The following is a 12313-nucleotide window of genomic DNA, read 5'->3' as shown; positions in this document are numbered from 1 at the left end:
TAAGCAACCTATTTTACCCAATTATAGTTCTCCAATTCTCCAGAGCAACTGCCAAGAAAAAACAAAACGGTAGCCATACATAGTTTAATCTAGAAAAAAATATTAATAATCAATAGGAAAAGCAAACAAAAATTGGTTCCACACATTTAAAATACATTTCGGACTCATCCAAAATTAGTTATGTAGTTCCACACGAACACGCCCTACGTCCCGCCGTATGCTGTACGCACACTCGAGAACTCTTAATGAGTTGGGTAACTCACAAAAAACATGTTCCTCCACACAATACAGTGTGCACCGCACAGTGGCATGACTCGCTGTTCAGCTATCGGTTATTAATAAAAAGCGGCTGCTTCATTGAAAGGGCGATTAGCTCAATATTTATATGGAATATTCGGTATCAACGCCGCTTTGTGCTCGTAATTTGGTGGTTCATGACGGTGCGTCTTTGTATGTACCGCCTGACGTAGAGACCAACTGTTTCTATTAGAGATAGGTATGGGAAATTATTAAACGTATAGTGTGAGATTATTGTGGATATTACTAGTTTTATTAATAAATTGGAGTTATATAGCATAAAAATATTGTATCATATATAAATGAATAAACAGAAAATTTTACTCTAAAGACCATCCAATAGGAAATTAATAAAAAGAATAGTAAATTGAACCCCTTTATTGAATTATAAGCAAATATTCCATTTCATTGTTGTTTTATCTAGAAACAGTATGTAAAAATTACAGTAATTAAAAACATAATTAAAAATGAATATAACTAAAATAATAACATTTTGTAATTAATATAAAAATATTCCATGAACCATTATTTTACCATTGAATTGATTCACTCTTTGTATAGTGTTCGTCTCCGTAACAGCCTCTACGTCGCTATAATTTATCTAATATTACATTTAGCTCGTACTCGTACATCAATCAAGTGACCGTCTCTACTGTATTAAAGTCGAAAAGAAAATTAATGCTTTAATAGAGCTTCTTTTGAGTGATATTTTTATAACGTTTGAATATAAGGTAAGTTAAAATATTAATAACGTGACAGGTTAATAAGTGGGTTCGATTCCCACTCGAGGAAATGTTTATTAATTTCATTTCTTCGTTGGGATGTCGAGGGAACACGCGGCGTTAAGTTTCACCATTTTACACGCAATGCCTCCAGAATTCCACAATAAGTGGGTAGCGGTGTGTCTTAACAATGAGCTCCCGGTGCTACATGCGGGATTCTATATGAAATTAAAGAAATAAAAAAATATTTCGTTTATAAAAGTACCTATAATATACGTACACACATACCTAATTCATATAATAAAAAAAAAGCAATAATCACTATAAATATACAGAAAAATATTAAAATAATTTTTAAATCAACAAAATCATATAAATGATACAAAATATAACGTCCTACATAAGCGATATCAGGCAAAATAATTTTTCAGTGGAGCTGATGCTAATGAAAAGGCATTTTCACGAGCTTTGGCGCCGGCCGACATGCAAATGTGCTGTTTAATGATGCTCGAACCCACGCTACATAACTGCACTGTTCACAACAAATGAAATATATAAAATGGTATACGTCGATGTCGATTTCCTACTAATTAAAAATATATCGTTCTTTTTTTTAGGTCAGTCGTAGTGCTAAGAGTGTGACTGTAAGCGCGACAGGTTGTGGAACTGGTGGGTCAGATTCCAACTTGAGGAAGTGAAATATCTCTAGCTCTGGTGACGACGTAACATGTGGCGTTGAGATCCGCCATTCAACACAGAATGCTTTCAGAGTACGGCAGAAAATGGGTGGCGGAGTGTTTTAAGATTAGTCTTGACTAAGAAACACGAAATGAAACAAAGAAGAAATTAGTGAAAAAACACATAATAAAAAAATAAACTGTAAAATAAATTATTACTATTTAAAAAATATATTCTGAACATGATGACGTGAAATTTTCAAATATTATAAATTGTCACCAAATAGAGATCATCCTTGAAAACACCAATGTTTATGACATAAAAGCGCCCAACAATACTGTTTTAATTTTTCATTGTACAACAATAAAAACATCATAAATGGGAACGACAAAAAGTCTTTAGAGACTAACAAAAAACCGCGAGTCGAGGGCGAAATTCGCAAATCACTCCGTCGTAATGATGCCACTTGAAAAAAATTTAAATATCAAAAGGCCGGACGAGGCGCTTTAATGGTTTAAAATCATTTTTCATTCGAGTCACTCGTGACTCGTGAGTCAGTAACGAAAACGGTAGCCATCGAATGCGCTGCCATTAATCTTGACTCGCTGTTAGAATTTTTGGACATGGTCCATGTTTCATTAGCTACTTCATACATTCTCAGCATAATTAAATTGTATCTGAAAAAACGAATACTTTGTAAGGATACATTAGGATCGTGGGTTTTGTTTATTTTAGTGCATAGGAAGCCAATTTAATTTGATTGTAAAATTATTAGTTTTATATAGAAGACATGAAGATTGGAAACTTAAAAATTGAATTGTAATATTTTATGATGTTACTTATTATTGAAATGACTTTGTGTCATAGTTTTATATTAATTACGACCAGACATTTACATATGATGCAGTTCATTAATATTCGCATGCCAAAATCGTAGAACCCACATATTATATTATTGATGAGAATTGTAGCCACAGCATCATTTAAAAGTTCTAAATCATTTAAAGGCTTGTTTTTAAATATAAGAAAAGTTGAAATAAAAGTACAATAATAATTATATAAAATATAATTTATCTTAATTAGTTATCTAAGTATGTTCATCATTATATTTGATTTGACAACAGATATTTATTTGCTATGTATACAATCGTCTATTTGTTCTTTTTCTTTTTCCTAGTGAAAGTATCGACCGGAGGCAAGCCACTGTCAAACTCGCTGGCGGTGTGCATGGAACTCTGCTTGTTCACAACTCTATTGCCAAACACCGAAATCTTCGCTTTCGGGAATCTAAATAAAATAATATAATTAATTTTTCAGTTTTACCTTATTTTTTTATATATCACGACTAAGTATTAAATATTTGTCAATACTCGTAATAACATTTAATATGTGTATAAAAAATATCCCTAATTTTTTCGCAACTTTATAAAAATAGGTGATTTACAATAAGGTCGAAGAATTGTGGCCGTCGTGAAGTTAGGTTTTCTAAGCATTTGCGCATTGTGCACTCGCGAAGAAACAAAAATTAAGTCAAGCCTCACAGCTTCAGGGCGGCGACAACTCGTCAACCATACTGTGAATACACTTCGTATAACAACTTACCCAGGCCTTTTCTTCTCTTCCTCATCTTGTAAAGTGAGTCGGTTGCTAGGTTTCTCCTTCTTCAAGTTAGGATCGGACTTAGCCCTGTGAGCGAGCGCCGCGGGGGTGTCCCTCAGAGCGAACGCTTTAGCCGCGTGACCCAAGTGCAGTTGACGCGCGTCGAGCCACATACGAACATCGCGAGGATACCCCGAATAGAAACGTACCCATGATGTGTAAGCTAAAAGTACGAAGTAGTTTGAAAAAAAAATGATTTTGTTTACTTACAAAACATACACTAATTAAAATTTTACAATTATGTATCTTAAGTATGGGATCATGTTTATCTCTATCTCTAATTACAAAGTGGTTTGAGAAACTGAAAGAGTCGATCCTTTTGAGCGAGTTTTTCAGATTTTCTTAAAATTTTTTGGCTTCATGGTTTTCGTGACAAGGGTATCAACTGCAAGGTCCTTACTATGACAATATTGTACCGTCATCAAATTGTAACGATTGTGCAAATAACTACAAAACAAAACTTCAGAGTAGCTACGATTCGTCGACCATACTTTAAGTCATCTATCGACTATCTGGAGCCCACTCCAGAGTTTTTATTTACACAACAAAAAACAATCGTTAACATAAAAAGATCATCCGTTCAAAACTAAGTCCCCCCCCCCCCCCCCCTGGAAAATATCTCCAGATAAACATACGTTCATGCTTTACCTCTGCTGGCCCTCGCGAGCCACTCCCGGGACCCGTGCGCGGTGTGCTCCAGGCGCGTCTGCAGGGCGATGGCGGCGCGCTGCGGGGAGGGCGCGGCCGGCGCTATGGACTGCAGTGCGATCAGCACTTTTGATTCGTCAGATTGACGTAGCCTGTTTTATTGAAATTACAGTTAATTAACAGAGTAATTTTTTTGCTGCTTACTATGAGCACAATGTTGTTTTAATTATAAGACTCCACGGCATGATGAGAGAAAGTTTCATCTATGAAGTAATTACTACTTTTCAAAGAACTCTACATTACTTGACATTCTTTTTGATTATATTGCTTCAAGGAATCTCTGACATACAAACATTGATAGACAAAAGACTAGTTGAAAAAAGGGAAATAATAATCCAGTACAACCTTCTATAATATATTATTAATTATTATTATTTTTATAAATAAAATATATATTTATATAAATATTAACATATATAAATTCACACATTTGATGACATTATTCTACACACTATTTAAAAAAAGTATTTAAATTTGTTAACAACACCTGTGAAACAATAACAACTTAATGATAACTATATATTCTATAAAGTAAAATACAATACAATATTTTCCCACACAAAACCGTAAACAGGGAAATTTGTAAAACAGACATTCCGACCACCACTTTTAATGACATAACGTGTTGAGACGCGGAGCTCAACGCTTTGTATACCAGAGCAGGGAAAAGAAAATAATTTAAATATAACATCAGTCCCACGAATGGGAATCAAATCATTAACCCCATCCCCATATTTCTTATTTATATTTGCTGCAATACCTTAAGTAAATTAAATTACTGTCCCAATAGTATTCTATGTTTTCACATTTATAAATAAAACGATTGCTCTGTTCTCCGGCTTACCCTACTTTCCTGTGCTTTTACGAATATCGTGTAAAAAATGACGGAACACAACGCCACATCTATTTTATTAACATAAAATTTACCTGCAGGAGATAATAAAAATAAAATGTCAGATTTAAAAAAAAATCTGTCAACTTTCTCACCTAATACGCTTTTGCTCTAGATGCCTTACAAATTCAGCTTCACTCGGAAGAAGAAACAATATGGCGGCTCCGACTTGAGCCGCGCGACCCGTTCTTCCCACCCTAAGATAAAAAAATTACAATTTATATTTTAAAATACGCCAGTTTTTTTTTAAATAAGAAATAATACATTTACAAAGCCGTAATTATGTAAATAACGTTATATTCCAAGGAAGTTTACTTGTATGTCTTTATCTTTTTATTTTACAATAAAAAATGAATGAAAGATTAGATTTATTTAAATTAGGAATTTAGCTATACAAAAAAATACATGATTTTGTATTAGCAATAAATATTTTCTTAAATTATATTATAAATTAAGTAGTTTTAAATAGCTTGAAACACAGAGTTAATTTATTACGCATTAGCATATAATTGTTATTTAAGCGACAGTTCATTTGAATATTATATCATGATACAACAAGATTTCACATATAAATAAAAATAGAATAATAACGAATTAAAAAAACATATTAAATTAATTTACTTAAATTATAATTTTAATAGTGCTAATCTTTCTTTAGCTCAGTAGTCGACTTCCTCACAGGCAGCCACATAGTGATTGCATTTCTTCAGGGACAGAGTACCCTCTTCTTAAATAATTACTAAAAATAAACAGATTAATTTGAGGCAAGTCTATATACTATATGAAGTCTTACCTGTGTACATAATCCGTAGCTGACGCCGGGGCACAATATTGCAAAACGAGGTCCACGCGGGGCACGTCCAACCCTCTAGCTGCTACATCCTTTACAGAACGATGACAAAAAAAATGAGTTAACGCCTTCAGTATAACTTGATCTCGGTGTTATTAAAACTACATTGATTTAATATAAAGAGGTAAAACAAATAAAAAAGAAATATTTAATTTTTGTATTTTGCTCGCTCTGGTAACGAGGCAAAACGCGGCGGTAAACTCCGCCATTCAACAGGCAGTGGCGCAAAGGGAAACACAAGTGTCTTAATGGCATCATAAAGTCTTAACATTATATTCCAGGTTCCCTCTACTTACCCACTGCTATGCTGCTATATACGGGGTATAGCGTGAAGCTAATAAAGACAATAAATATAGATTTTTAGGTTTCTTTGACTTGATGAAATGAAATTTGATTAAACCAACAGTATGATTAGAGATAGCACTGTACTAAATATTAACTATACAACAAAATAAGATATTCATAAAAACTTACCGTACATATAAGTAAACCTCTTTTAGCACTTCGGAATTGCTTGAAAACTTCTATCCTGTTTTCGTGAGGCATTGAACCGTGCAGACTAAAGAAGTCTAACTCCTGCGGTATCAACCCACCTTCAGATGGCGCTTCGTAATCCATTTCATATTCCGAATCAGAGTCTTCTTTTTTATTGACTTTAGAATTATCGTTTTTCTTTTTCACTTTTATATCTTTGCCAGTTAGCACTGTTTCTATTAATTCTGAATGATAGTCCACCATTTCTAAGGTTGCCATGAAAACAATCATTTTACCACCTTTCTTGTTTAAAATACAATGTTCGACGATAAGCGAACATAATGTTACGAGTCTAAGTTTCATTGGTACTATTAGAAAAGTTTGATTGACAGTTGCAGGTAAAACTAGTTCGTCTTCAACAATCGCCGTCTTTAGAGCTTCTGCGAATATATTCTCGTTTGTAGGAACATCTTCATTTGCTTTTTCTTTTACTTCATCCTTTTTATCTTCTTTAGGTTTCTCAGCCTCTAACTGTTTTTGGACTTTGAAATATTCGTAATCTGAATCACTGTCACTATCATCATTTTTCTTGTTAGATATAGCTTTACTTTTTGTATCGTCATTATTTTTGTCAAATAAATCTGGATGATTCAAACCGTTGAATGGTTTTAGTCCTAAAAATATTTTGGTACACTTTAATTTTTTTCCACACAAAAGTTATTACGTTTTATTCTATAGGTTTCTTTTATCATTTACGCATTATTCAAGCTAATTGACAATATACATTCAACATTATATCATTAATACATTTAACCTATAAAAATTAACCTATAATTGTCCGACATAACTAGACATAGTATTAGATTTATATTTATTTACATACATTAATATAACTTATTCCGTTTTTAAAAAAAATAGTTTACCAAACATATATACACACCTCCTCTATGATTTGCTACATTATTTGTAGTAGCTTCCACATCTTTTTTTATCTCAGATTTGTCAACTTCTTTTTCCACTTGCTCACTTTGTGATTTCATCACATCATCATCATTCACATCTTCGTTTACTTTTTTATCTGTCTGTCGGTTAACAGGTTTTAACGAATCTGCGACAAGTGCTTTGCCATCAGATGTATCTACAAAGACAGGATCACGCATAGTTATTCCTGCTAAATTTTCGACGGCCTAAAGATATAAAGAAAAAAGATGTATGTTTATTATGCATACTTAAAAAAAATATTTAATTAATATCCAAATATTTGTTTTTCTATAATATTGCATGCGGATTGCCAAAAACCTTGCACTTTTAGCGAAAATTAGAAATACTTTTTAACCTCAAGTTTGTTTGAAAATAATTTGGATACAATAATAAATACCTTAGTTAAAGTTGCTGATAATAAGATGGTTTGCCTGTCTTTAGACAGAAATATTTGAGTTAGAGGATGTTCTGGACTAGACTCTTCAGTTTTAGTTTCACTATTTTGGGTTTCTTGTGAATCACTTTCCACTGGTTTTTTATTAATAGTTTGTTTAACGAGGGCTAGGGGATCATAAGTTGCATTTTTTTTATGATCTTCAATCGATTTTACAATGGCCGCTACATCTTTCTCATAGCCCATGTCCAACAGTCTATCTGCTTCATCTAATATAAGACATCTACAAGCAAATGAGAATAAACTGCTTAGTCTTCCATAGATTCACAGCTCTAGGCCATGACTGGTATGTAAACTACTAATGCCGCCTTCAGTACGAAAGTAGAAATGAATTAATAATATTTCTAAACAGGCCAAGATATTTTAGTAAGCTTTACTTCTCTCACTACCACGTCAACTGCATTTTGCAGGACTGTTAGAATGATCTTACCGTTAAGACACTATACTTTCTGCCCATTTATACTGCATATAAAATTATTTTGATTATCTAAGATCATTTTAATTTAAATGAATCTCAACACAATAATAAAAATACAAATTAATAAATATACAAATCAGCTTACCCTATTTTGGCAAAATTTAAAGAGTGTGTATGTCTTAAATGATCATTTATTCTTCCTGGAGTCCCAACTAAAATACTAAGACCCTTTCGTAATCTTGCCTTCTCTGCTTTCCGTTTTTGTCCTCCACTTAGTAAACCAGGCACAATCCAAATAAAAGGCTGAAAAATGTAATCTAACTTAGATATAATACTTTTATCAAAAACCCACACAATGGTTCATATGCATATTTCTTATGATGTTATAAAACACACAATTATGTATTACATGACTGATTGACATTAAATCGATAACATTATTTAGGCCATTGTGGCACATTGAAGTTACTATCAATGTGCTACACGGGCCTGTAGGTAAATGCAAGAGCTGTGGGTTCAATTTTTACTCAGGAGAGTTTAGTGTTAATTCTCTTGGTCTAGCAACAAGACAAAAAGTGTGAAAAACAGTGTGTAGGTTTCCTGGTTAGTCAACTTTTCTATTTTAATTTCATGCTAAGCAGAGGGAACCTTAGAAACTTGTGTTGAGGCACTCCATTCTCAAAAAAAAATTGTGTGTTCTTTAAAACATTTCCCATTCCTGCTTCCCACCAAATTCCTAGTCTCCCCCAAGTATATGTTTATCTAATACTAAGAAAAATAATGACAATATACCTTTGTAAGTTTAACAAATAATTCATAAGTTTGAACAGCCAATTCTCGTGTTGGAACCACAACAACAACTCTTATACCATCATGTCTATTAATTTTTGGTCTAATTGCTTGCAAACCTTCTATTATCGGCAAGGCATAAGCTAAAGTTTTGCCTGAACCTGTCTGTGACCTAATATATAAGAAAAAATATTAACTAATTAAAAAAATATTTAAATGAAAATTTATAATTATTTCAATGTAGCAGGACACAAAACCTTGCCTCTGGAAACTATCCAAACATATTTAGATTTTTACTATAATATATTTGACTGTGTGTAAAATAGCACTTTAAAAATAAATAGATATTTATTGCTTTGTTTAAATATATTAAATTTCTTTTGACTTTTTATTATTTTATAAATGTAGCATATTTGATCATCATTATTAAATAAATAAACTAATAAATATAAATATACTTTGTATGGAACTTAGTCTAGAATTACACTGGAAATATTAAAAAATATTTAATAATTCCTGTGAAATAATCATTCTTAGCAGTAATCTTTGTGTAGTAGAGCTTTGTAAAAAATTTCCAACTGAGATGCTACTAAGGCAACATAAACAAGTTGTAACAATAAGCACTTAAACCTGCTTGATGAGAATGTCAGAGATGTCAGAGTACTTGAACAATTTGCAAGATGTGTGGATTGGAATCTCGCTGCGGCAAAATTTTATGTTTCCTAATAATATTTTACTATCCTTGGAGAAGACTTTGAAATTTATAAAAAAATTATATTCACCTAATTAGAACATCCCTGCCTTCTAAAATAATTGGAACTGCTTTTTGCTGCACTGTCATCAATTCCGTCAAATTCATGTTTTGTTTTAAGTTAGCTATACTATGAGGATGAATGTTTAAATCAGCAAAATTTTTGCCAGCAAAAACTTTTTCCATAACAGGTTTTACAGCTTTTTGTCCTATTTTAGGTACGTCTGGATTATTTTTAAATAATGATGATATCCATGGTCCATTCCTCGGTTTTTGTTTAACTTGTAAGTCGTCACTTATTTCTTGGTAATTTTTGCCTTGGAATTTACCCTTATTTTCACTAAGGTCACGTAGCCTTGATTGTAGAACATCTTCTTGTTTATTATTTACAGCATTTGAAAGTTTTGGCAATTTGTTCTGTGGTTCACCTGAATTCCTTTGCGGAAATTTCATTGGACCTACATTTTGTGGCCTTTTTCTCGCAAGTATTGTTCCCCCAAAGTCTGGCTTTGATTTAAATTTGTATTCATTTGGTTGTTTTTGAATATTTTGTTTTTTGCTTCCCTTAAATTGTGGCTAGTGTTAAAAAAAAAAAACATTAAGAAAACAAGAAATGAGTTTCAAAATGGGTGAAAAAGTACACTTACCTTTCTTAAAACCGATATATTTAATTGTAAATCTTCCATTTTGCCAAAGTATCACACAAACAGTATAGTTTTAAACATCCACTTTGAGGTTATTTGCACGTTGTGACATTTGTTTGTTGTTGACATGTTTTGACATTGAAGGCTATGTTCGGATACTAGTACTAGCATATTCTAACTATGTTTATTTAGATTATAACTATTTACACGATAATTATCAAAATAAAACGTACATAATTGTATGATAGCAATTTGGTATGGTACTAACGTTAAAACTTTATTGAAACTCATTATCTAATAGACCGTCATGGCGCAGTGGTATAAACGTGTGAATGTAAACGTAATGGTTGTGGGTTCGATTCCCACTGGAGTTAATGGAACTATTATATATTTTTTTTTGCTTTGGTAATAAAATAAAGCGCGGCTTAAGTCATACCACTAAATAAGTAATATCTAGAATATTCAACGGAAATTCGAGAACTGCATGCACTCTGTCCCCCAATTTCGACAAGTACAAGACTAAAAATTCCCTTTGCCTACACTGCAAAATACACTGTGTCTGTATCAATCAATACCAATATCAGTCCTGTTTTTGATTTAAGCAATAGAATTAGATAAAAATAAACAACAATTTATATAAAAATATTGAACAAGAAATTAGAAGGTAAAACTCCAGTTTAAAGTAAAAAATATTTAAAAAAACTGACCATTTTATTGCTAATTCTTTACAGCTACATTCTTTATTATTTTATAACTAAATTAAAATATTTTGATATATATTAAATAATCATTATGTTTAGATGTAGTTTTGTCTTTCCAGCTAGATAGTTATATATGATTCCTTCTTATTGCCAAGAAATGTTGTTTAAAGAATAAAGATTTATTCAAGAATTATCAATGAATTAATTCTTTGTAATTTTCCCAATGAATTTCGTGAATACATTATCGATATAAATGCCTACGGACACGAAAAAGAAACTCAATCGGACATCCATTTTCCGTTTGCATTACTTAGATACGTTACCAAATAAATAAATATGCACTGTATTTCGTAAATGATACTATTCATAACGAATAAGGGGCTTTCATAATATAAACATGGCTTTTCGGATTACAAATATTTATTCCACCCTATAGGCGTCATAAAGCAATGTTTTGTGAACACGCGCCGGCACGTGCTCCACTGAAACTGCATCCGCGTCGCGTGTGCCTTCTATAACATAAGTAGATTACAAAGAGTAATTCGTTGCCGTGGAAAATTACTGTAAAGAATACTATCGTTTATGACATAAGTATAAGGAAACGTATAAATTATTGTATCTTTTGTTTAATTTTTGGGGAATTACTTTCACTTAAACCAATACTTATCTATTCTTATTTCTTCTCATGACTTTTACATGATATATTTAAATTTTGTAGCTTTTTTAAGACAATTGTCTATTAAGTGTCACTAAAGAATCCCCCGATGTTTATTTTATGAAGGAATTAATTCAAAATTTTGTGCAAGTTACAAAGAAAATAAAACACTTAAATATAAAATCATGATACTAGCTATATAAAAAACTAACTATTTTAAAATTAATATAAAAATAACAAAATAAAAATCGAGCAATCAAACAAAAATATTTCTCTTAAAGCTTAAAGAAAATATGGAGAAATTATTCTCACTCTCAGTAACTCCTTTCGGATTTGTTACATTGAAATTCTGTGAGCAAACGTTGAATCAAGGGAAGGAGATGTAAGGGCGCGACGTGATTACCGCCGACCAACCGGGTCGACCCGCTGCGTTGTAGGTACTATAGACCGACATTATTTTTCAAGATTAGGTATAATATCATTTTAAATCACTGAGAATTGTTTTATTATTTATTATATGTTTTGGGTTTGGCTATTGTATTTATAAATGGCCCCAGTAATAGTTTTTCTGATATATCTTCTATGTTCAGACAATCACTTACGATTTTATTATAAGTGCAGAAATTTTAACAGAATCTGT

The 12313-nt window shown here is 31.9% G+C and overlaps 1 protein-coding gene across 2 annotated transcripts; it reads right to left on the bottom strand.

Annotated features, from left to right (window-relative positions):
• Window positions 1–2748: 2748 nt before the first annotated feature.
• On the bottom strand, window positions 2749–10480 carry LOC146534715 (ATP-dependent DNA helicase DDX31). Of its 2 annotated transcripts, none has more exons than XM_085192939.1 (12): window positions 10321–10480; window positions 9705–10249; window positions 8926–9094; window positions 8279–8436; window positions 7659–7938; window positions 7221–7467; window positions 6281–6954; window positions 5750–5838; window positions 5052–5153; window positions 4005–4156; window positions 3300–3519; window positions 2749–2984 (listed from the first exon to the last, which is right to left on the bottom strand). In XM_085192939.1, the coding sequence occupies exons 1-12, from the start codon at window positions 10357–10359 to the stop codon at window positions 2849–2851; spliced, it is 2811 nt and encodes a 936-aa protein (XP_085049065.1). In that variant the 5' UTR covers window positions 10360–10480; the 3' UTR covers window positions 2749–2848. The 2 variants fall into 2 exon arrangements, with proteins under 2 accessions (XP_085049065.1, XP_085049066.1); XM_085192940.1 differs by having other exon boundaries at window positions 9705–10237; window positions 10321–10468.
• Between the last annotated feature and the right edge of the window lie 1833 nt (window positions 10481–12313).

This window comes from Heliconius melpomene, chromosome 11 (genome assembly GCF_056956725.1).
Source record: "Heliconius melpomene rosina isolate 202511_hmr_F chromosome 11, ASM5695672v1, whole genome shotgun sequence".
In the NCBI taxonomy this organism is placed as follows: Eukaryota; Metazoa; Arthropoda; class Insecta; order Lepidoptera; family Nymphalidae; genus Heliconius; species Heliconius melpomene.
This window is presented reverse-complemented; position numbering and strand designations above follow the sequence as displayed.